This window comes from Gigantopelta aegis, chromosome 4, assembly GCF_016097555.1.
Source record: "Gigantopelta aegis isolate Gae_Host chromosome 4, Gae_host_genome, whole genome shotgun sequence".
Lineage (NCBI taxonomy): Eukaryota > Metazoa > Mollusca > Gastropoda > Neomphalida > Peltospiridae > Gigantopelta > Gigantopelta aegis.
Genome location: NC_054702.1, coordinates 99,693,372 through 99,716,838, shown reverse-complemented (window position 1 = coordinate 99,716,838; position 23,467 = coordinate 99,693,372). Strand labels below are relative to the sequence as shown.

Here is a 23,467-nt window from a genome sequence, read left to right as displayed (position 1 = left end):
ACAGCAAGAGACAAATAATATAATGTATATATTACATTATATTATTTGTCTCTTTCTGTCTGTCTCTCCATCCATCCATCCATCCACCCTTCCATGCCTCCCTCTCTCTCTCTATATATATATATATCACATATCCAGATATTCCATCATCTGTTGCTCCAGTTCCACACTCTGAAGAACTGTCTGTCCCGAGACCACCTGCTAAAGATTTGGAGAGTGAAGGTGAAATTTTAAATCTGAATTATGCAGTAGAAGGGGATTGATAATTACTTAATTACGTAATGGTTGCGTTTATCTAACGAAGAGCATTAAGAAGTGGACACAACTTTCTAATAAAAACATTTCTTTTGTCTTTCTTTTCATTCATTTCATCATTGGTATCTATGTGATAAAATGGGAATATGATGAATTTAATATCTTTTTTGCCGTACATGTATTTAAATGTGAACTCAAGAGTATTCATCTTGTTTCTGGTTGTTGTATTTGCTGTTTGTGTACGCGTACTCTGGCTCTCAGCTGAGTGGTATGACCAATGTATTGTTCTTTGCAACCTTGGCATGTAATTACATAAATAACGTTGTTAACCGAACACTCCATATCCCTGTGTACCCAAAATAAATCTTTGTGGTTGAATTCTATATGTGTGCCTTCTATCGTTGCTGTGGTTGGGCCAGTACCATGACTGTATATTATAGCATCAACACAGATAATATTGTATTATTAGTATACACTACATTTTTATATTGTACTCTCTAATAAATTTGTATCTGATTTAAAATAATGTATGCATGAGAAATACTACTTTTATATTAATTAGCTAAAGATGCTGACTGTTTGATATACCATACTGTGTTGTTATGTATGCATCTAGATATTACTTTGAGATTATATAACTACTCTTATGTTTTGCATGTTGCATATGTTACCGTAAACACGCTTTATTTTATCTTCATAAATTATTTAATGTGTTGCTCTTTCTGCTACAGTAACTGGTTGTATGACTTCTGTTGATATTGATAGCGGTGATAGAAGAGTTTTGGTTGTTAAGAAAAGTAATAATAAAAAAAAGAACACGAAAAAACAACAGTAGCGATCCGGCGTTGTGTGAAATGATGGTCGTGAAATGCAAACATGAAAAATAATAATAATAATATATATTTACTGATTAAAAATAATAAAAAAAACTTTATAAAGGGGGACAAACATATCCCATAGGTTTTATTTCGATTCGCTAATGCCAGCTATTAAGACCCAAAATGTTTCAAATTGCATCCGACATAATCCGATTACGTCAATGTATGTGCGATCTTTACAAATCTGGCGTTTTGTACGAGAAGATGTTTTGTAAGAGAAGGCGTTTTGTAAGAGAAAATATTTGCAGAGAACACATTTATATCGAGCAAGCAACAACGACGCAAAGCTCCACACGAAAGACGGAAGTGTTATTTATATTGACCCTTCCAAGCCTTGGATCTTGTCTCCACAGGTGGTTTACGGCAATAAGAAAGTCTCCAAATATTTCCTCAGTGATCGAGTCTCGTGAAAGGATCGACACGGAGGTTCGTTAAACTAGCGGGATGGTTCCTCTGGCATCGACCCGCAGCTAAAATCGATCGCAAAGTGCTTTTCAATCGGCGATGATTGTACCGGCATGTCTTGATTAGCCTTATCTCGGAGATACAGGAACTTGCAAGACCCTTAGTGAGGAATCCATTTAGTTTAAACGATAATTTGTTCACATGACAAGATAAAATCCTAACTAAGATGTTTTTCTCCTCCTTTCAGCCAGCACCGCAGGGCATGGCAGAGTCGCATTCGTTGTTTAACTGCAGCAGAGTTTGGAAGAAGAAGAAGAAGAAAAAGAAGAAGAAGAAGAAGAAGAAGAAAGATGTATAAACAGATTTTGAAATATATTTTGTTTTTCTATTTAGTTAATCGATTATTTATAATAGATCTATTAAGGGTTTTCCCTTTCAGATAATTATTGATGCTTAAACAATATATAAGCTGAGAGGACAGCACAAATCACGACTTTTAATATGGAAGTCGTGGAGTAGTGGTAGCAATAAGTAAATGTTTTAGAGGATATGCAAAGGACAGAAAAAACGGAGAGGCAAAGGAAAACAGGAGATCGATTTATAACAGCAGATGCCAGGATATTTTATAGCGAGATAGAACAGTGGCAGTTGTCCCTCACACCAGAAACCAAAATATATTTTAGTTTACAATTGCCCCTCTTGTTTAGTGTATACTATTCTTTATTAATGTTTCCTGGTTATTTCCTACACCACAACCCTTATAGCTTTATTCTATGTACGACCAGGAATCACCACTAAGTGTTTTCACCATTTCAGTATTTTTAGATTTGGAGAAAGCTTACGATACCACGTGGAAGTATGGGATTTTAAACGACGCATGGGCCTAAGAGGTCGACTTCCTGTTTTTATTTCTCAATTTTTAAAAGATAGATATTTTAAAGTCCGGGTGGGGTCGACTTTGTCCGACATTCACCCACAGGAGATGGGTGTGCCTCAAGGTAGTATCCTGTCTGTAACTTTATTTTATCAAAATATGCGGCACGTACTGTCTTGTCTGTACCTGAAATACCAATCTCTATGCGCTCGTTCACTTATATTACTTCGTTCTCAAGGTATCGAACTTGAACCTAGGTATCGAGTTTCAACCTTAGTATCAGCATGAACTTATTATTTATTTATTTATTTCAACTTATGTTCGTGCTTATATTCAATTAAGATTCAAGTACGTTGTCATGGGCACATTCCTCAGCTATCTGGGCTGTCTGTTCAGGACAGAGGGTTAGTTGATAGTTGGTCAGTGGTTAGTGAGAGAGAAGAGGGTATAGTGGCCTTATACGTACACATTGATCCCTTAAGAACTCGCTCTGGGTTGGAGCCGGTACCGGGCTGCGAACCCTGTACCTACCAACCTGTAGCCCGATGGCTTAACCGGTGTGCCACCGAGGCCAGTGAACTTGTTATATCGATATGCTTTTCCCCCACCAAAATAAAGCTAGGTTTAAATGCCAAAAATATGAATCAACCAATATAATTTGTTTTAAAGAAAAGAAATCCCTCATTTCATATGAGCTACTTGTGAAGTCAAATTATTTTCTTTCAGAATGGCCATTTCAAGTTGAACAAGTCTGTAAAATTATCTTCAAGAGGTGTTTGAGATTTCCTATTATAAAAGTCGATGACGCAACACAATCACACTGTTACTGCTGGACATATTTTAATTGTCTTCCTTTTTTAATCTTCTTTTGTAACTAGCTCGTCGCAACAGGATGCAATTTTGTGGTCATTATTGACAGTGTTGAACAATATTGTCACTGGGCCATCATTCCAGATGATTAGAGACGAAGCCCGTAAACAAAAGTGCCAAACTTGAACAATGTAAGGAAATGTGGTAAACGGCTGCGTAGCTCGCCTGAAATCCTTTGGTCGTAGGATCGAACCTCTTTGGTGGACCCATTTTCTCATTTATGTTTTTCCTGTGCGATCCAATGCCACACTACTGGTATATCAAAGTCCGTAGTTCTGACTGTGGGCAAAGTGCTATTAAAAGATCCCTTGCTGCTAATCTAAAAAAAAATGTAGTAGGTTTACGAGTCAAAATTACCAAATGTTTAACATCCAACACCCGATGATTCATAAATCAAAGTGCTGTTACGGTGTCGGTAAACAAAACAAACTTTAACCTTTAAACTTTCTATTGCTTTCTGCTCTATAAACAACATAACATATACGTATACGATAACATAATTATAAAGTAAAACAAAACAGAAGTACCGTTTGAACAAAGATAAACATTTCATTTATATAATAATTTGTCATACTCGTAGTTTGAAGTAACATGTTTTAATGTAAAATAAAATTGTTTTAAAATTATGTTTATTTATGTCGCAAACATAGTGTATAAGAAAGATTATCAATTAAACATTAAATTAGCCACTGACAACTAATTTATTAAAGGGACATTCCCGACTTTGCAGCAATTTTTAAGATGTTATCGACTAACAGATACTTTTTAACGATTGTAATTACATATCAAACACATTTTTCTGCATAAAATATTAGTGGCTGTATATTAAACGTGTTTCTGATCGTTCTAATATTTGTGCTAAGTTAAATTTCATCTTATTTACTAAAATATAGTTTTTTCGTACGTACGAAATTATTTGAAGACAAAATCCAGTTTGGGCTTCTTACAAATATTGAGATGACAAGAAACACATTGAATGTACAGACACTGATATTCTAAACAAGAAAATATATTTGATATGTAAGTTTAATCGTAGAAATATTTTATTAGTCGAAAACATCTTACAATGCAGCAAACTCAGGAATGTCCCTTTAAGCCACTGTCCCGAACAGAGCGCCCATATAGTTGAGGCATGTGCCCAGATTAGTGTGTTTGAACCTTAATTGGATATAAATCATCAAAAGCATCAGAACTATTTAAACAGGACATTAGTACAACATCAAGATATGTATACAAATCACTGCAGATAAAAAAAAAACACAGTCCATATGTCTACAATATACTAGTATTAACATAAATGATCATGTTGAAATTACCAAAATAAAACGAATCGTTTGTTTGACATTAATTGTTTAATTTAAAACCTTGGTGTTTTGTGTGTCATCTCTGAAAGATTGTGCACCCTGACAAACAGATTATGGCCTGGAAGTTCAAAATAGATCATCTTCAATTTTGATGATGGCAGAAAACCCCCCAAATAGATTTGGTCATTGCGTTAACGATTGCCGTGCAATGCGCATTCTTTGAACATAAATTTAATGATTTTGTGCGCGTCTCCGTTGTCTGTTTATATGGGGGTTTGTCAAAGACCAGACATTTCCGCAAGGCTATTAACATGTTCTATTTTATCAAAGTTTGCATTGACAAGTAATCTGTGATCAATTCCAGTTTAATATTTGAATTCAATTACTTCCTCATCATTTCGGCGCGGGGGTCTGTTTGCGGCGCGGCCATTTCTGGTGTGTAATGCACTGGCAATATTTACCAGCCGGTCAGATGGGAGCCTCCCTGGGTGCCTCACCCCTAGGGCTCGGCGACTGAAAAGAATTAAACTGTCCCATTATCAGTGATACGGGTCACAATCTCATCAAAAAGCGCACGAGTCATCGGCCATCTGATCAAACGAACACGTGACCATAACGAAAACGTGTGCTGATGGTATAAATATATTACTAGTATACTGATACATCAAATGCACTAGCAAATGAATAACTGAAACGAAAACATATGTTGATATTATATATCTATTACCGTAATGTATATAGTTTATTGGGAGGAAATGGATAAAACCATGACTAAAACAAATGTTGATCTATTATCTTAACATGCCAATGTACTGACAAGAAAATAACTTTCACCAACTAATAACTACATTGTAGTAGCACCAAACGCACTGGCCACAAAATTACCGGTTGACTGGGGAAATAATTTATGTTTAGTAGTAAACTTTATTTGTTTGTGTCTTTCGTTGTTGTTTCTTCTGTGTGTGTGTGTGTGTGTGTGTGTGTGTGTGTGTGTGTGTGTGTGTGTGTGTGTGTGTGTAACTGTTGTAGATTTTTCACTATTTAACAACTATGCATGAAGCATATTTTTCATTGAAAAGCTTTCTCCTCGGTGTTATCACTGCTATCAACACGAGTTTTAATCATTTAATGTATCAACCTGCATCGGTAAGAAGAACAATAAGACCATAATTGACCATGATATTTAAAACCATAAAGTATTCACTGGCAGGATTCGAACCTAATGCTCCGACTCGTATGACATTTGACAACCAGAATCTTAACGGCTGGTCTAACGGAAAACAAATATATCAAGCCCATAGAAACATATTAGCAATAAAAGTAATATACGTATTAAAATACAAATGTTATGCATATTATTAAAATTGTCACATATAAAACGCATCCTAACTCCCAAGTTAACCACAGGACTTGTGGATCATATTATCAGCAGACCAAATGGTGGTGAGTGGCACACTGGAATTAACCAAATGTGGAATTCTCATTATTTGCCATGTGACTCATCAACGCCATATTTCTCACCAGTTTGGCGAACGGACCCCCTCCTTTGTCCAAAACCAAAGCTCTCCACGAACAGACAAAGTTTCCAATTGTTTGAAAAACTCGTCATCAGGAGTCAAGATTCCCAGAGTGGTAAAACACACGAACTGTAATCACTTGATAATACATGTATGCGAATAAAACAAGTAGCCATTATTATAAGAACTTCTACTACTTACATACATCCAAATAGATTTTCATACTCTGTTAACGTGCCCTGATATATCCAGACAGTAAAACGTGTATATAGCAATTTGTGATTTATGTGGGCTTCGGAAAAGTTGTTCATATTTTTGTCAACTTGTAGGCAGAAATGAAACATAATTATATCTATGTTGTACGGAATGAACTGGAGCATGAGATTTGGTTCCCGAAGAACAATTTTCTAAAAATTGTTTGTAATTTTCTTGTAGTTGATTACCAAACAGATGATCCCACCTACAAACAAACGGTAATTTGAGATAAAATTAAAATAAACTTAACTTGTTATGACTTCCATTAAATTGTTGTCAAGAGAAGTGTTTGACTCTAATTTATCACAATATTAAGTCCTATAAGCATATATATATATATATATATATATATATATATATATATATATATATATATATATATATATAAAGCCTACGAACAATAAAAATAGATAGATAGATAGACAGACAGACAGACATACAGAGAGACAGACAGATAGATAGACAGATAGATAGATAGATAGATATATTGATTGATTGATTGATTTGTTAGCTGGGTTGATTGGTTGGTTGGATGATTGACTGACAGACTGATTGAATAACTGACTGATTGAATAACTGACTGACTGACTGATTGAATAACTGATTGACTGATTCAATGATTGATACATTGATTGATTCGTTGACTGATTTGTAACATAGTGTATGTTCAACAAAATCAGCATAAGGACAACACATAAATTATAACGTAGGAAATAAAATATGTGTGATTAAAATACTGATGGATTTCGTATTCGACATTTATATTCAAGAAAAATATACTTTATCAATATTTATTTTACAATTTTTGAGAATTAATAAATATGATTAATAAATATCTCATAGTATCTCACTTTAACATTGTCGACTTAATTGCAAATTATTTTTTGAACTGTTATATGCATAGATGAGGTAGTAAGAAACTATTCGCAAGACACGTACCTGTAAATATATCGATAAATAAAAAAATAAATACAAAAATAATAACGTTTAACACAATAATATTATATGTACCTGTAAATGCAACGATAAATGAATATTTTATTGTTGTTTAACGCATCACATAACAGCTAACCTAAATAAAATGAATAACACATTTTCTATGAAAAATATTTGTTTTAGTATAAAATACGAAACTAGTTAGTTAAACTCTAATAGCGGTATATGCACAATTGGCTTGAAGCAGATTGCAAAACCGAACTTGTTCTGTCCCGCCCAATTGAATAAGGAAAATTAACTTAACATCTTGTCAATTTGCCTCAATAAATCTGTTTAGACCTGCTCTGTGAGCAAGGACGACAAAGATTCGGTCAGCAGAAACCACCGGTTCACATTGTACAAGCTGATTAAGGACTTCGGTACAGGGAAGCGCCAATTTGAAGCACGCCTTGACTTAATTTACATTGTCCGTTCATTGAAACAAATTATTAATATTGTGACTCACACTCGAGCCAATACGTCGACCCGGGGTCAAGCCGTGACGCTAGGTCCGGGCTTCATCGCGGTGTAGTCCATTTGGCTTCATAAAAGACCAAACGCCAAGAACCGTAATTCAAATATTGTTTGAATCAACGAGTATTAAAGGATTTCGGTCGCGTGGGCAAAGTCGTTGGTTTATGGATTCAGTGGATTTATGACGAGGCGTGGAGGATATATTTTTCTGTTATTAAAACTTTGGTTATTTAAGATGACATGAAATGCTACGACAAAAGTTATTTTCGTTAGTTTGTGTCTCTTAGTTCCATTACTTTTAAGCCTGCTGATGGAACATGTTTAGTATTACTATGGAAATATGGAATCTGTTGTACAATTACAAAAATTACAAACATAAATTCGTTTCGAAAAGGAATTACAGAAGCATATTTCAAAACTTATGGTATTATTACACGAACATTGTTGTAAATTACATTACATATACATTTATATATGTATATTCTTTTTAATTTAAATTTAATATTCTAAGAATGAAAACTTGAATCGTGCAGATAGGCAACTAGTACACTATCTTCTTTGGAGTTGGGCCCTTTTGTATTTGACGAATACATATTTCCCTACGCTTAGATGGATATGTTAAATTTTCCTATTTGGATAATATGAAAATGAAATAGTACAAAACATAACTGTATTATATTAAAACTATATTTTGCTTGCAATGTACCACCATTTATATTCGAATCACCGGCCTTGATGTCTTGTGGTTAAAATATTAAAGTTTTTGATTGAAACATATTTTACTGCATATAATGTACAAATGGACTGGGCATAAGTTATCCAACTTACAAGGCCCTCTCCTAATAACATACCATAATGACAATATGACAATAACGGCGCCTACGACTATTACAAGAATATACAAGAAATTAAATATTCAAAGAAAAGTATATACATGAGAGAAAAACAAAACAAAAAACAGAAAAGAAAAAAAAGAAGATAATAAATAAATATTCTGGCTGGTAGGTACTGGGTTCGTATCCCACCTGAGGCAATGGGGGATTTTTCATGCTAGTATCGACTCCAACCCAGGGTGAGTGCATCGCTAGGCTCAATGAGTAGGTGTAAGGCCACATACACCGAGTTTCACCCACTTCACGGGTGCGATTATGGGTGTGACTCCCGACTGTATGACCCCACATGGGGGATGATTACCCGGCATGCACTGCAGGTTCCGTGTATCGAAGGCTTGGGGATACCGAGATAGCTCAACTGACAGCAAGCGTGGAACACGGACCTGTCAAGTAGTCTCATACCGAAATGGAAATACTGCGGCTTCACCATTCATCTCATCATCATCCATGTTTGTAATGTCCACAAAAAAAAAAAACAAAAAAAATGTCTTTTTTGTCTCTGTGTTAAATGTTTGTGGCGTTAAAAAAACAAGAAAAACTAAAACAAACAAAAAAAAAAAACAAACAAAAACAACAACAACAACAACAACAAATAAATAAAAATTGGTAGGTGCTAGGTTCGTTTCCCCAGTACCGATTACAACATAACTCCAATTGTACTGGCTCCTACATAAAATGAGCTTTAAATGGGGAAGTGTAGGACTACTACACGGACTTGTCTCACACTAACAACTACCCTGGGCATAATATTGATTAGTGTAAATGTAAAAAACAAAACCCACCCCAAAATCCCAACAAAACAATAAACCCACTGCCCTGGACACAGACATCCCAGAGAGTTTTAGCGTATGTCTAGAAACAGAGTGATTGAAAATTAATTTGATCTAATCACGAAATTCAAGTTAAAATGAAAACGAAAAATAGATAGATTAAGGTAAATCTAAATAAAATAAAAAATAATTTGCAAACATAAAATCAAATTTTCATGAAACAAAATCCCTTATAGGAACTTAATGCACCAAGATTTAGTTTCACTCAGCTGTTCTCTTTCTGACCCTACTTAAATACAACAGACATTTTCTTTTCCCGTAAAAGCTAATATTAACTCTAGATAAATTATTTACACAAATATTCCTGCTCGGAAATCCTGAAAGTTGATACCTGTGAAGACTTTTTGTACTTTTTTCTTCCATATGTTCGAGTCATCGCCAACGAGACATTCACCAAATATTACACTGCTTCAATAGCATTCTGTCAAAATTTCGAAACCTATTGTTGTTGAGCATTTGTGACAATGGTATTCAATTTATTGTTTTAGACTGGGTTCAAGTGTCTCTGATTAACATGCCTGGCCCAGACCAGCCAGGGAGGGCACGGAACGAGGGTAGTGAGTCACGCCAACTCTCGCTAATGACTCTCTTAAGACCAGTCATTCACACAGCAGTTTTTTTTCCTTCTGGGCTCACACCCTTCCGAACGTTAAGAAGAGGAAATGATTAACTGTGAAATTAATAACAAATGTAGCGCACACAATCCTCGCGGAAAAAAAGTTAAATACATAAGCTTTCCTAGGAAATAATTGCTTGACCGATGTTTTTACGTACACATAATCTTTTCACGTTCATTGTTTCAGTGTAAAACATTAATGAAACAATGAGATTTAGGTCATGTTTAGCAAGTATTTGTTGTAGTACATCCTTGTTGTTTGATTTTATTTTCCAAGTGGATGTTTTGTATATAATGTTCTGTTCTGTTCTATATATGATATATCAAATACTCGTACATGCATTACTAAACGACCGGAAATCGAACCAAGGGTCAGTCGCTAAATTGGCTATAAAATGATACAATTATCATGTCACACCTAAATGTTGTTTATTTATGTTTCTTTATCAACTAATGGTATTTTGTTCCTGTTTTTATTTATTAATTTCTTCCTTCACGTGGTCCAGTCAGATTAAAGCAGCTGTGACGTAGTTTTTTTTAATCAGACCTGACTGAATGATTCGATTTATATATAATATATACACAGTGGTTGTCTTACTTTACTATTGTATCTAAAGTCATTATTTAAACACTAATAAGTAAACTCCAGAGATGATAAAGTTTCAATACTGAGTAGCACACAATCAACATTTTAATTTGGAAATTAAAGCTACTGGCATGAATTTAAAAACAAAATTAGTTTATCACTAGTTATAATACGTATAATTAATTATTTTACCGGAAGTGAGAAAACTATAATAATGAAACTATATATATGCTTCTTTGTTAGAATTTATATCCATTACATGAAGAAAAGCAGGTTAATGACGTAGGGTATCGGCTTTATCCCATGAAAGGGGTGGGATGTAGCCCATTGGTAAAACGCTCGCTTGATGCACGGTCGTTCTAGGATCGATCGCCGTCGGTGGGCCCATTGAGCTATTTCTCGTTCTAGCCAATGCACCACGACTGGTATATCAAAGGCAGTGGTATGTGCTGTCCTGTCTGTGGGATGGTGCATATAAAATATCCATCGCTATTAATGGGAACGTGCTGAAGGTTTCCTCTCTAAGACTATATGTCAAAATTAGCAAATGTTTGACATCCAATAGCCGCTGATTAATAAATCAACGTGCTCTAGTGGTGTCGTTAAACAAAATAAACTTTAAACTTTTAAACTTTTTATCCCGTGAAGGTAAGAATGGGGAACTCGGCGTGGCTTACCGAACAGGATAAAGCCGATAATCTACGTCAGTAACCTGTTATTGTTTTAGCTTGCTACTCGGCAAGAAGAATGAAGGATCCTTATTCCTAACTGTCGTTATGCTCATGCTAAACAAGCAAGCGTTTTGCAGTATGACGCACAAAATTCATGAATATGTTATTTTTGCCACATCAAAAAATAGTTTTAAATGCATAATTCCTAAATGAATATGTAATGTTTCTTATAGTAGTAACACTTTAGCCCGATGCTTTAAACGGTCACTATAATCGGCCAATACAAATTAGACGGAAAGTAAAGTTTGATTTGTTTAACAACACCACTAGAGCACATTGATTAATTAATAATCGACTATTGGATGTCAAACATTGGGTAATTTTGACTCGTAGTCAACAAAGGAAACCCGCTACATTTTCCTAATGCAGAAAGGGATCTTTTATATGCACTTTCCCACAGACAGGATAGCACATACCACGGTCTTTGACCAATTGTGGTGCATGGTTGGAAGGAGACAAATTAGAGCTAATTAGTAAGGCTATCTTGATTAATTTGAAGTAATACATTTATTATTAATGCTCTTTTGTAATCATATTATATGTTAAAATGTTATGATTTCTTACAATTAAAGTCATGGTATAAAAATTAAATGTTTACCTTTTTTTACCTTGTAAGTCTCCCGAGAATTATAACTGATAAATGTGGTCTAAGGTCTAAAAATATGCAATCGACCGTATGTGTAATAATAAGCTTAATAATATTTAAAACCACAAAGTGTCAGTTGACAGGATTCGAATCTGCTGCACCGATTCGTCAATATTTAAATGATGAAAGAAAACAATTGATGAAAAATGGGCCAGTTAAAAAAACATAAAGTACAGAGAACTAGGTCATTTTGGAAAAATACGCAGTCGAAGATGAAGCAAAATGCCTATGACATCTGAGAAGAGTACCAAAATAAACATTTGAAACAAATATGCCATTTAGGAAACACATGATGATGATAAGTTGACTGAAATTCTAGATGTCAAACATTCGTGAAATTACTTGACAATTCCCGGAGGATTTGAATCATTACGTTAGGCCGAGTTTGTTTGTTTATTTTGTTTAACGACATCACTAGAGCACATTGATTTATTAATCATCGGCTATTGGATGTCAAACATTTGGTAATTTTGATAGGAAACCCGCTACATTTTTCCATTAGTAGCAATGGATCTTTTATATTCATCATCCCACAGACAAGATAACATATACCACGACCTTTGATATACCAGTCGTGGAACACTGGCTGGAACAAGAAATAGCCCGATGGGCCCACTGACAAGGATCGATCCCAAACCGACCGCGCATTAATCGAGCGCTTTACGTCCCGCCCCACGTTAGGCTGAGAGTCAAATGTCTTAACCACTGGACTATGGACACTTACAATAACTATTATATTTTTAAAAATGTATTTTGTTTGTTATACAGCTTGTTAATATACAGCTTGTTATTATACTTTAACAAATAATATCACAAACCTATATCAAATATGACAACTGCAACAACCTGAGGACGAAATACCATCATGCCACCAAACACACACAAAAAAGCACCGGAATGCTAGATGTGAAAGAATTTTTTCTTAATTATCCAAACATAATAGCGCATGAGTCAGGAATCATTTCAGGTAAATTAAACCAACGGGAAGCAATCGGTAGCCACGAAACGGCACCTATACAAAAATAACAGTCCTCGAGGAATACGTTTTTTTTTTCTCTCTTCTTTTCTATCTTTGATTTATACTAATCAGGCTTTGGGGGGATGAAAACGAAGAAGCTGGTTATTTTTTAAAATTCATCCAGCTGTCATTCCATAATTCTACAAATGAGTCATCGGCCCTTTAACCGGCTCAGCGGATTTTCTCACACTCGGTGCCAGTTAGGCAGAGCCAGCGTCTCCAGAAGTGAGAGAGGTTTTTTTTACAGCTTCAAGAATAAAGATGGAGATTTTAATAGCCACAGAATCATATGTTGACGTTAAAGTGAGAATCTACGAGGAAGAAAAAGAAAGAAAAAAGGAAGCAATAAATTAGATGAAAATTAGGCTTGAGAAAATATTGTTATTTACGACATGATAAAACTGTCAGCACCCAGTAACAAAATATTTAATATTTCTTGAAAAAGTGCTAGAGAATTGAAAATTGGCGAGTTGATAGAATATAACGGAACATTGTTAAAATAAAAACCAATTACGTTTTTTCAGGTTGACTTTATGATGTTGAGGTAATTTTTCTTTATGTTTAGTAGGATTTATTTTGTTTGCTTTATTGTTGCCTATATCGAGGAAGTTTGAGTTATTTTGTTATTTAAAGAATAGAAATGTGGCAGCAAACATTCTTTAGACTATGATGACGTGTTGTAAAATAAACCCACTCTATTCAATATACCTGATAAAACCTGCAGCCATTATGAATATAAACATATTTAATATAAAACGCTTCTTTTACAAGCGCGCGTGCGTGCGTGCGTGCGTGCGTGTGTGTGTGTGTGTGTGTGTGTGTGCGCGCGCGTGCGCGTGAGTGTACATCTGTATCCATATGTGTACATGTGTCTTTTTTCAGTTTCTTCTTCTATTCTTTCACGCAACCCAATGTCTTTGATGCCTTGTATGTCATATGTAACTAAACAGTTAAAAGTTTGTTTAGATTAACGACACCACTAGAGCACCTTGATTTATTAATCATCGGCTATTGGATGTCAAACATTATGTAAGTTTGACATAGTCTTAGAGAGGAAACCTGCTTCATTTTTCATTATATACGTATTTAACTAAGCTGCATACTAGTATTTGGAGCTACAGTGAAATCACCTACAAGTAACTGCCAACTCACCAGAAGACGTCAGAAGACTGGTGTTTGAGGTTGCTGATTCCCCCAGACACGTACAGCCTGTCCCCCAACACACAGCTGGCGTGGTCGGCCCGGGGGCGGGGCAGGTCGGGGCACTCGTACCACGTGTCTGTGGTGGTGTCGTAGCGCTCCATAGAGTCCGTGATTCGCCCACTAGACGTCTCTCCGCCTAAATCAGTCAAATACGAATGTACATTAAAAAACACCATATGTACTAGTACAAGTTCTGCAAGTTATGTAGGACACTTCATCTAACAGTAATATACATTATACAGAGGCCAATTACTGAGGGTTTCTTTGACCAACATTGACATTAGTAACATTAACTGTACTTATCTGCTTAGGACACAAAGTATTAACGAACCAGTGAAATTGTCTTCAAGGCATTATAAGTAGAAACTTTAAAAAAAAATTGCTAATGAATTAGATTTTTTGTTGTTGTTATTTTATTTTATTAAAAACAGATGGTGGGTGAAAACAACGTGAGTTTTCATTTGTAAAATATTTAAAGGGACTATCCGTAGCTCAAGTTTCAGTTTAATTCCTAATACCAATTTATGTTTTACGTATGGGATTATTTGGAGGTAAATTACAGTTTGAACTACTACAAACGTTAGAATAACAAGAAAGACATTCTATATACAGACACCGACATTTAAAAAAGGGAAACGTATCTAGTGTGTAATTTTAAATGTTTAAAATGCTCTGTTAGTCTAAAACATCTTACAATTAGAAGGAAGGACATATTTCATTTAACGACGCACTTAACACATTTTATTTACGGTTATATGACGTCAGACATATGGTTAAAAACCACACAGATATTAAGAGAGGAAATCCGCTGTCGCCACTCCATGGGCTACTCTTTTTGATTAGCGACAAGGGATCCCACAGACAGGATTGTACATACCACGGCCTTTGTTACACCAGTTGTGGAGCACTGACTGGAATGAGAAATATTCCAATAGGCCCACCGACGGGAATCGATCCTAGATCTTACAATAGCACCAAACTACCGTTGATAGCTACACTATGTTTCCATTTGTATTCTTTAACTCTGGAAGCAAACTTGTTACAGACTATAGTGACACTGTTGTTATTAACAAACACAAGAATTCCGCGGAATGCCTCGCCTACTGATTATGTGAATACAGAAATGAGTTGAGATGTAACATTCAAGATTAACGGAGTATTTTATTTTTAAAATAATAATGATGATAATAAACTTTATTATATAACATTTAGTGCAATATCTTAAAATATTAGTGAAATAAAAGTGTTATCAGTCACTCAGTGACGATAACACATTTTAGAGTGAAAATTTCACTATTTCACTCTAAAATGTGTTATCGTCACTGTAGAAAGACAGTGTTATCTTCACTGTAAGAAAGCTGGAACTATTTTGCTGCTGGCATTTTAAAAATAAAGGTAAATTGCAAAAAGTTATATAATAAATAGAAAATGTCATGTTTTTTGTCAAATATGATTTATATCTCATCTTGTGAAGTTTGCAATCATATCAGACTCGTCGCTCAAGCGCGACTCGTGAGATATGATTGAAAACTTCACTCGATGAGATATAAATTATATTTGAAAAAAACACCCCATGAAATAAAAATCGTATTACAATGTATGTAGCTATAACCCAAGCTTCGTTTTTTTTTAGGACTTATAGTTTGTGGAACGATTACGCTAAACGTCCAAAAAGAAGAAAAAAGAAAAAGAAAATAACGTTGACCTAACGCAAAAGTTGACGTTGTTCCCGCTGCCGCCACCGCTGCCGTCGAAAAAAATACTAGGAAAATATCATGCTTTCACTCGTCAAGGCTAGACAAAAAACACTGCGCCACATGCCAGCGATTAACCTTGAATAAGAAGGCTCTAAAACACTCTCTGTGCCATGGAGTACAAACCGAGTAATACCACTATGCCTTTAGGGAAAGTGGTGAAACGGGGAAAAGACCGAATTTTCAATCAACACTTCACTGTTTAATGCAAAAGAAAAATCATTGGTATTAAAGTCTTTTCGGCTTTTTTGCTTCACATTTTTTTTTTAGCTCTGTCAGCTTTATCCTATTTGAATTAGGTATTCATGACACCAACCACACGAGAACGTCTGCTTACTGACTCAGTGTGTGTGAACCCTGTAATCAATGAGTGATGTTTCATCGCCATAACTTTACAAGACGCGGCTAATATTTCATTCAAGGAAAGTAGAAAAACGAAAAGAAAGCTTGTTTTTTAGCTAGTATTCTTTTACGGTGTAATGAAGCATATCAGCATGGCTTCTGCCCCGGTGCATTCCTGCAAAGCTCGTATCCCGAAGGAAATTAAACTAGAGAAAAATTTCCCACTTGGCGCGTGCAAATCACCAACCAGCTAACATTCAGCATATGATTCAACCACTTAGGAGTCACGTGGTGCTTCCCTTAATTGATTTCCGGTATTATGTTTCATAATGAAAAACTAAATTCAAGGCCTGATAGTTTTATATTTCATTTTTTTGCCTCGATAAATTTTCAGTTTTCAATGACTGTGTTTTTTATTACGCTTTTTTGCAGTTTTTAAATTACAATTCTTTTATTACATTTCTTTTGGGGAATAACAAATAATAGATTCGCGGCATTTTAAAGGGACTGTCCTAAGTTTGGTGCCATTGTAAGATGTTTCTAATAAAGCCTTTTTAATAACTAAGATGACACGTTGAATACATCTCCTTGTTTGGAATATCACAGTCAATTTTATTTATTTATTTATTTATTTATTTATTTATTATTTTGTCCTTCTAATATCTAAAAACTAAATCTTCATTGTACTTCCTAATATATTTTTTTTTCGTACGCACGAAATGACTGACAGGTAAAATAACCTCCACGTCTAGATACATTCAAGTGATCAGAAACATCTTATATATTTAACGCTGGTATTCTAAACAAGAATATGCATTTCATATTTAATTGTAGTCATTAAAATGCTCTGTTGGTTGGAAACGTGTAACAACAGCAGCAAACCCACGATAGCCCCTTTAAAAGGTACACTATCATAATTACAACCTACATGCTTCGCTGGTCTGACAGATCTGCTGGTGATAAATAGTTATAACTACATGCAAGCTAATCGTTTTCACACACAATGCAGCATAATAAACTAAAGAATATCAAAATAGTAATGTGCCGCAACTCGGCGTAAACGGTGGTTTTCTTAATTATTCTGTAGTTGGTTCAAATGAAACAACAGCAAATACTTTGCCAATACTAGTATGGAGACTTTCTCTCTTACATCTTCAAATAACTTGTCGGTCACACTTTGCAATTTTTTCACTAGTAATTAGAATTATTTGGTTGCAATTTTGTTATAGGTGTGTAATTCAAGGTATAATCTACATTTCAAACATTTCAAAACAAAAATTAATACATATATTTGGCCATTATGTAACTTTGATATTGCCCCTTTAATTCATTATTTATTTTTCTTTAAAATTAATTTTAAAATAAAAATATTTTCCGGAAGGAAAGTACAATATGCTACACTTGGTTGTTTACCAACCACTGATTATAATTTAAACCAAACTGCTTTATTGAAGGTAATCATAAAATATAATAAAATACACTTTTTAAATAGAATGTTTTTGTTTTAAGTATTATATGTCTTTCCCCGTATTCAATGAGTTTTCATCTATGTGTATAAATACAACATATGCATTTTATTGTAAACCATAGTATTAATTGTAGTTTTTAACGATTAACGGTCACACAGTTTTGAATATACTTGTACGTTTTAGTTTATATTTATTTAAAGGTAAATTCATTATTAACAGTGAAATGTATGTTTGTTTGTTGGGGGGTTTTTGGTGTTTTTTTTTTGGGGGGGGGGTGTTGGGGGGGGGGGGTCTTCATATTTTTATTGTATAAAAATAATACACAGTATATGCACATATATTCATAATAATTTCAGCACTAATACTCCTCCCAGTAAGCCTTTGTTGCCTATACGTAACATTAATTAAAATTCAGATTTAATTGTTAATGGTACGTAGTAGCAAATACAGACAGACCTTCACAAGCAGTATTAATTTTTCAGCAACCATCTCTATGAAATGCCACACTTTTATTTTTCTAAATTGTTTAATTTACAATTTTAACCTATATTTAGCAACCATCTTTTTTAAAGGCCTCTTTCTGGTATTTATATGGCTGCTTAACACACGTTTAAATGTATATAAAATTAACTAATACAGCGTACCAATAATATAAATAAAATCTCCTATAACTTCTGCAGTAAAGCGACACCTGGCGGTTATCATTGGTGAGAGTTGAATCCACTGATTGGTCACTGGATCGAAACGCCACATAGCGGCGATGTGCGAACCGGTGTTCCAATCTTTGCCTCCCATGATATAAAGCATGTTGTCTTTGACCGCAGTCTTGTAACTACTGAGGTCTTTGACCACGTTCATCCTGATTGTGTTCATCTTGGGGAAAATACGACCTGAGTTGCACGGGTCGACCATAAAATAAGAAACATTTTTGCTGCCGGAACCTTTGTCAAATAACAAGATGAAGTCACAGGAGACGGGCCCCGAGACAGGGGTCTCTAGATCATCTGGCATTTTGCAGCTGTCTTCTCGAGATGTTCTCGATGTCAGTTCTTTGATTGGTGTCCCTTGTTAATTTATCTCTTCCTGTAAAAAAAGAAAAGGAACAGAACAGACAGAAAATAATTGTTATGTGTTCCAAGTTTTAAGGATAATACACTAGTTTTTTTTATGCGTCTATATGTCTTTTGAAATATTTCAGAAAGCTGATAAAATGTTCATCTCTTGGGAAACGAATTATTGAATTTATTGCATTGGGCTATTATCATGGCTGAATAGTCGACAGCATATCGATTAAAAACATATAAAATAATTACACTCCAGGGTTTTACGAAATGTGTTATAAAGGAAATAATGTTTTTTATTGATATCTTGACAAATTTTAGACATTGGCTATTTAGTATCTGACATGGTTAAATCAACATTTGATTTAGATATTGGTAGCAAACCCACTGTCATCATAACAAACTACTCCATCACAAAATAGAATAGTTTGGTGCACTTTACAAGCAGGGCATTCTACGGCCTTGTGTATACCGGCCGTTTGACACTGGCTGGGATAAGGGAAAACCTGAAGAGTGAATCATGGGCAGTCGATCCTACGACTCATCGCATCTGGGACGGGCGCTGGAGATACCACGCCGTATTAAACTGCGTTGGGATTCTCAGTGAAATTATTTGAAGTGGAATAGAAAAAAAATGTAATTATTAAGAAAGTACAATATGTCAAAATAAAAATCGAATAACTTCACGTACAAAAAAATATATATACACAATAAATTACATGCCAGTCATATCGACTTTTTTACGGTCACATTTTAATCTGTATATCCTTGTACATGAATATGCAAATGTTAAAATATTGAACAAAGACCTATTTATCAGGACCTATATGTTGTCAAACATGTATTGTGTACTTGACTATGCAAATGGTAAAATGTTGAAATATCAGAATGAATAAATGAATGTTTAACGACATCCAAGCACAACTATTGACATTGGCAACTGGATGTCAGAATCTGTATATCCTTGTAAACCAATACTCAAAAGCAAGGGACTATTCTCAGTTTTCTGTCATTATAAAATGTGTCTGACTAACATAGACTTTTAGGCGAATACAATGACATATTAAATAAAAAAATTCGTTTAGAATGCCAGTACTAGTGTCTCTCTGCCAAGTGTGTTTGCGATCGTGTGCTAATGTTTATAGAAGTCACTGTACATTAAACTTCGTAATACATATATTTTGTTTTCGTACGTACGAAATTATTGTAAGGTTAAATCCGGATTGAGCTTTTACAAAGATTAGGGCGACAACAAACACCTTGTTTATACAGATACTGATATTTTAAATAGGAAAATATACTTTTTCATCCTTGTATAGTTAATGATTTTAATCACCTATTAGTGCTTGAATTGGATATAAGCACGAAAATAAGTTGAAAAGAAAGAAAATGACCTATTAATGCCTTTAAAACCCAGCTGTAATTTGTTTTTAATGTTATTATTCTCTTGTCAATGTGGCTATCATTTCAAGAAATTACATGCCAAAATATACATGCTAGGCGGGAAGTTGTCCTACATCTTATCCAATCGGTGAGCAACAGGTGGGAAATCCCCAGAGTAAATAAAGGAAACGTATTTGTAAAACGTGATGCATTGCGCACTCTCATTGATAGGAGTAATGTACACCAGTCGTGTCGACACTGGTGTCTGTGTAAACAATCGGTTTATTACAATAAAGGGCACCATTCATTTCCACGTGGGTCCAAAAATAAAGTTTAATTGTAGCACTCAAAACTTATATTTTTTCTGACGTCTAAATTAATGTTTAAAGTTTGTAACACCAAATTTTTGTTCAGCAAATGTCACTGACAGAAAAGTTATGACTCTTTTTCATATGCTAACAATGGGTGGTTACGTTACAGACACTGCACTGGTACTATAACACCATGATACAATATTTAAAAAAACTACAAAAACACAAACTAAATGAATGTTTATTTACTTGTTTTAATGTATTCTAACAAATTAATGGTGTAATTATTGTTGTAAAACGTAAATGTTTTATCTTTGCCATAAATGTACTATTATGGTATGCCATATCCATAAAATGTTTAATGCTTCATTTTTATTTGTATTTACAGCTCATGGTATATGTAACTAAAGTTTATTTCAATAACAGTTATCATACTTCCAAGTTTTATGCTTATGACAGGAGCTTCTTTATTTTTTCATATTAAGATTACGGACAATACAATCTTATATATAACAAGACATAAATGCACTTCATGAAGCTAATATTGTGGTATTTATTTGCCAGGATGTTCAATTCATAACAATTGTAAATATAATATTTATTTTATCTAAGATTTAGCTGACTGTTAAAGAACCATGTATGCTTTTATGCATCACATGACTAATAAATATGAATGTAAGAGATAAAATAAAACTGCCAAATGTGCTGAGATATCCTACAATTACAGTTCCACTTTCAACTATTTGTAATAGGGTTATTTTAAGGCACAATATACTGATTTACACTCAACGTAGACAAGCAAAGAATCTGAAATAGTAAAGTCAGTAATGTTTGGTTATGGACAATACCAAACAAAACCTAGGTTTTAAATATAAAATCATAATGTACATACACAGTAATATGTAAATTTATATACTGTCAAAAAAGTAATAATGTGCATTCTTTAGCTTAAAATGTTTATGAAACAGTTTATAAATAGTATTTTGTTAACACCATTAAACAGTAGCCTTGTTAAAACCCAACGGTAATCATAAATTTAAACAAAATAATTCAACTTTGAATAAAATATTTGAAAAAAAACATTTCTCATATTTAAAAAAAAGTAAATTTTAGGAATCATTTAACTAAAATGTTTGGGGTTTTTTGCAAAAAATATATCATATTGGTATTGTTGTTGATATTTAATCACTTAGTTGTGGACAAGTTACATTTTACCACAAAGTTTCTATATTAAATGTTTGATTACTGACACTACAAAGAATCCTTACTGAAATCTATAACGACAAAACGTACCCTACTGTGACCCACGAATTGACTCAGTGTGCAATTTGTATTGAAATGAGAGACCTGAAATACTCCACACAGTTAGGTGTGACCCATATGCATCAACACAAACCAAACAGTGATGTGTTGGGCTACAATATTTCAATCTGAATCATGTCTTGGTCCCTTTATTATAAAAAGTGAAACAAGCCGAATGCATGGGGCAGATTATATTAAAAAGGTTAAATGGATAATTTTCATCAGACAATACAAATGGGTTGTCTACAGCTGTTGTTTGTGTATATTCATTCATTCATTCGTTCGTTCGTTCGTTAGCAATGCTTTCATAATTTGTTCATTCGTTTGTACTTATTAATATTTGTTCACTAATTTTTATGTATTCCTTCTTCACTGCTTCATTAAATGGTTTATTGAAATATTCATTAATTCATTCATACATACATTCATTTATCTGATTGTTCAAACATTTATTAACTATTAATTCATAGGTCAGGTCAGATCAGGTCATAGGATTTAACGTGCACATTCAAAACAAGATGTTGTATCACACGCCTGTCATGGGCGCAGGTGTCGACTTTCTCCGGCTTCTCCGTCCAGGACAGGAATATTAATTCATAGTACTTTTATATGCACTTTCCCACAGACAACGGTTTTGAATAATACCAGTGGGGCACTGGTTGGGACTGGAAAATATCAATAAATAGTATTGGGATTGTCTTCCACACGATTGTTTCAAACTTCGTTTGTCAGTTGGACAAATTACTGAAGGCAGAAATCTATACTGAGCAACCGCAAACACTAGAAAACCTTCGCAAAAAAGCTTATGCTAGCCAAACGAATATTACAATTGGTACACACTTAGGATACTTCCTTTACATTCACTCCCCCATTCCCCCAGAAGATAAATATTATTTATACTCCTTTAATCCAATCCAAATGTCTCTACGGTGAGCCAGGCATAGGTACAATAATAAATATTATAGACTATTATGGTCATGTATATTTGACAAAATTATTAATCATATTTTAAAACATCAGTGTAGTTATAAAATAAAAACGCAAACTATTTACACACCTTAGGCGCGTGTCCATAGATGAGGGAATCGGGGTTGACACCCCACCCTCACTCCCACCCCGCCCTGCTCACACACACACACACACACACACACACACACACACACACACATTCAATATATTTATCTGGAATGCATCACTCGACCCCTATAAACGTCGTTCGCCACAGTCTATACCCCCACCCACAATGACCCCCTACATAAATTTCTGCACACGCGACTGCACCTGTTATTATATAGCGGTATAGATAAGGAACTCTGAAGCGACCCGTGTGTGTGCAGGGTTTGTTGTGTTCTTGACGTCTCCACGTCGTCTGTTGATCGTCCTTCAGCTGGCGGTGTTGAATGTTGGGGTGACATAAATCATGACGTCAGAGGATGGGCGAACACCGGTCGAGGTCGACCTCGAGTTTACTCAACAGACCAGCTGACAACATGGGCTTACACACGAATACTCCAC

At 34.5% G+C, this 23,467-nt stretch overlaps 1 protein-coding gene across 2 annotated transcripts in view; it reads right to left on the bottom strand.

The window, feature by feature from the left end:
• LOC121371563 (kelch-like protein 13) overlaps positions 1 to 23,467 on the bottom strand; it is a 37,803-nt gene that overhangs the window by 5,794 nt on the left and 8,542 nt on the right. The window contains exons 1-3 of one of the 2 annotated variants that reach the window (XM_041497556.1): positions 23,010 to 23,070; positions 18,540 to 18,978; positions 14,280 to 14,466 (exon numbers count right to left, since the gene is read on the bottom strand). In XM_041497556.1, coding sequence (XP_041353490.1) covers positions 14,280 to 14,466; positions 18,540 to 18,906 — 554 coding nt within the window. In that variant the 5' untranslated portion in view covers positions 18,907 to 18,978; positions 23,010 to 23,070. Of the gene's footprint in view, positions 1 to 14,279; positions 14,467 to 18,539; positions 18,979 to 23,009; positions 23,071 to 23,467 lie in introns of those variants that run through there. The other variant, XM_041497557.1, reaches the window with a different exon arrangement.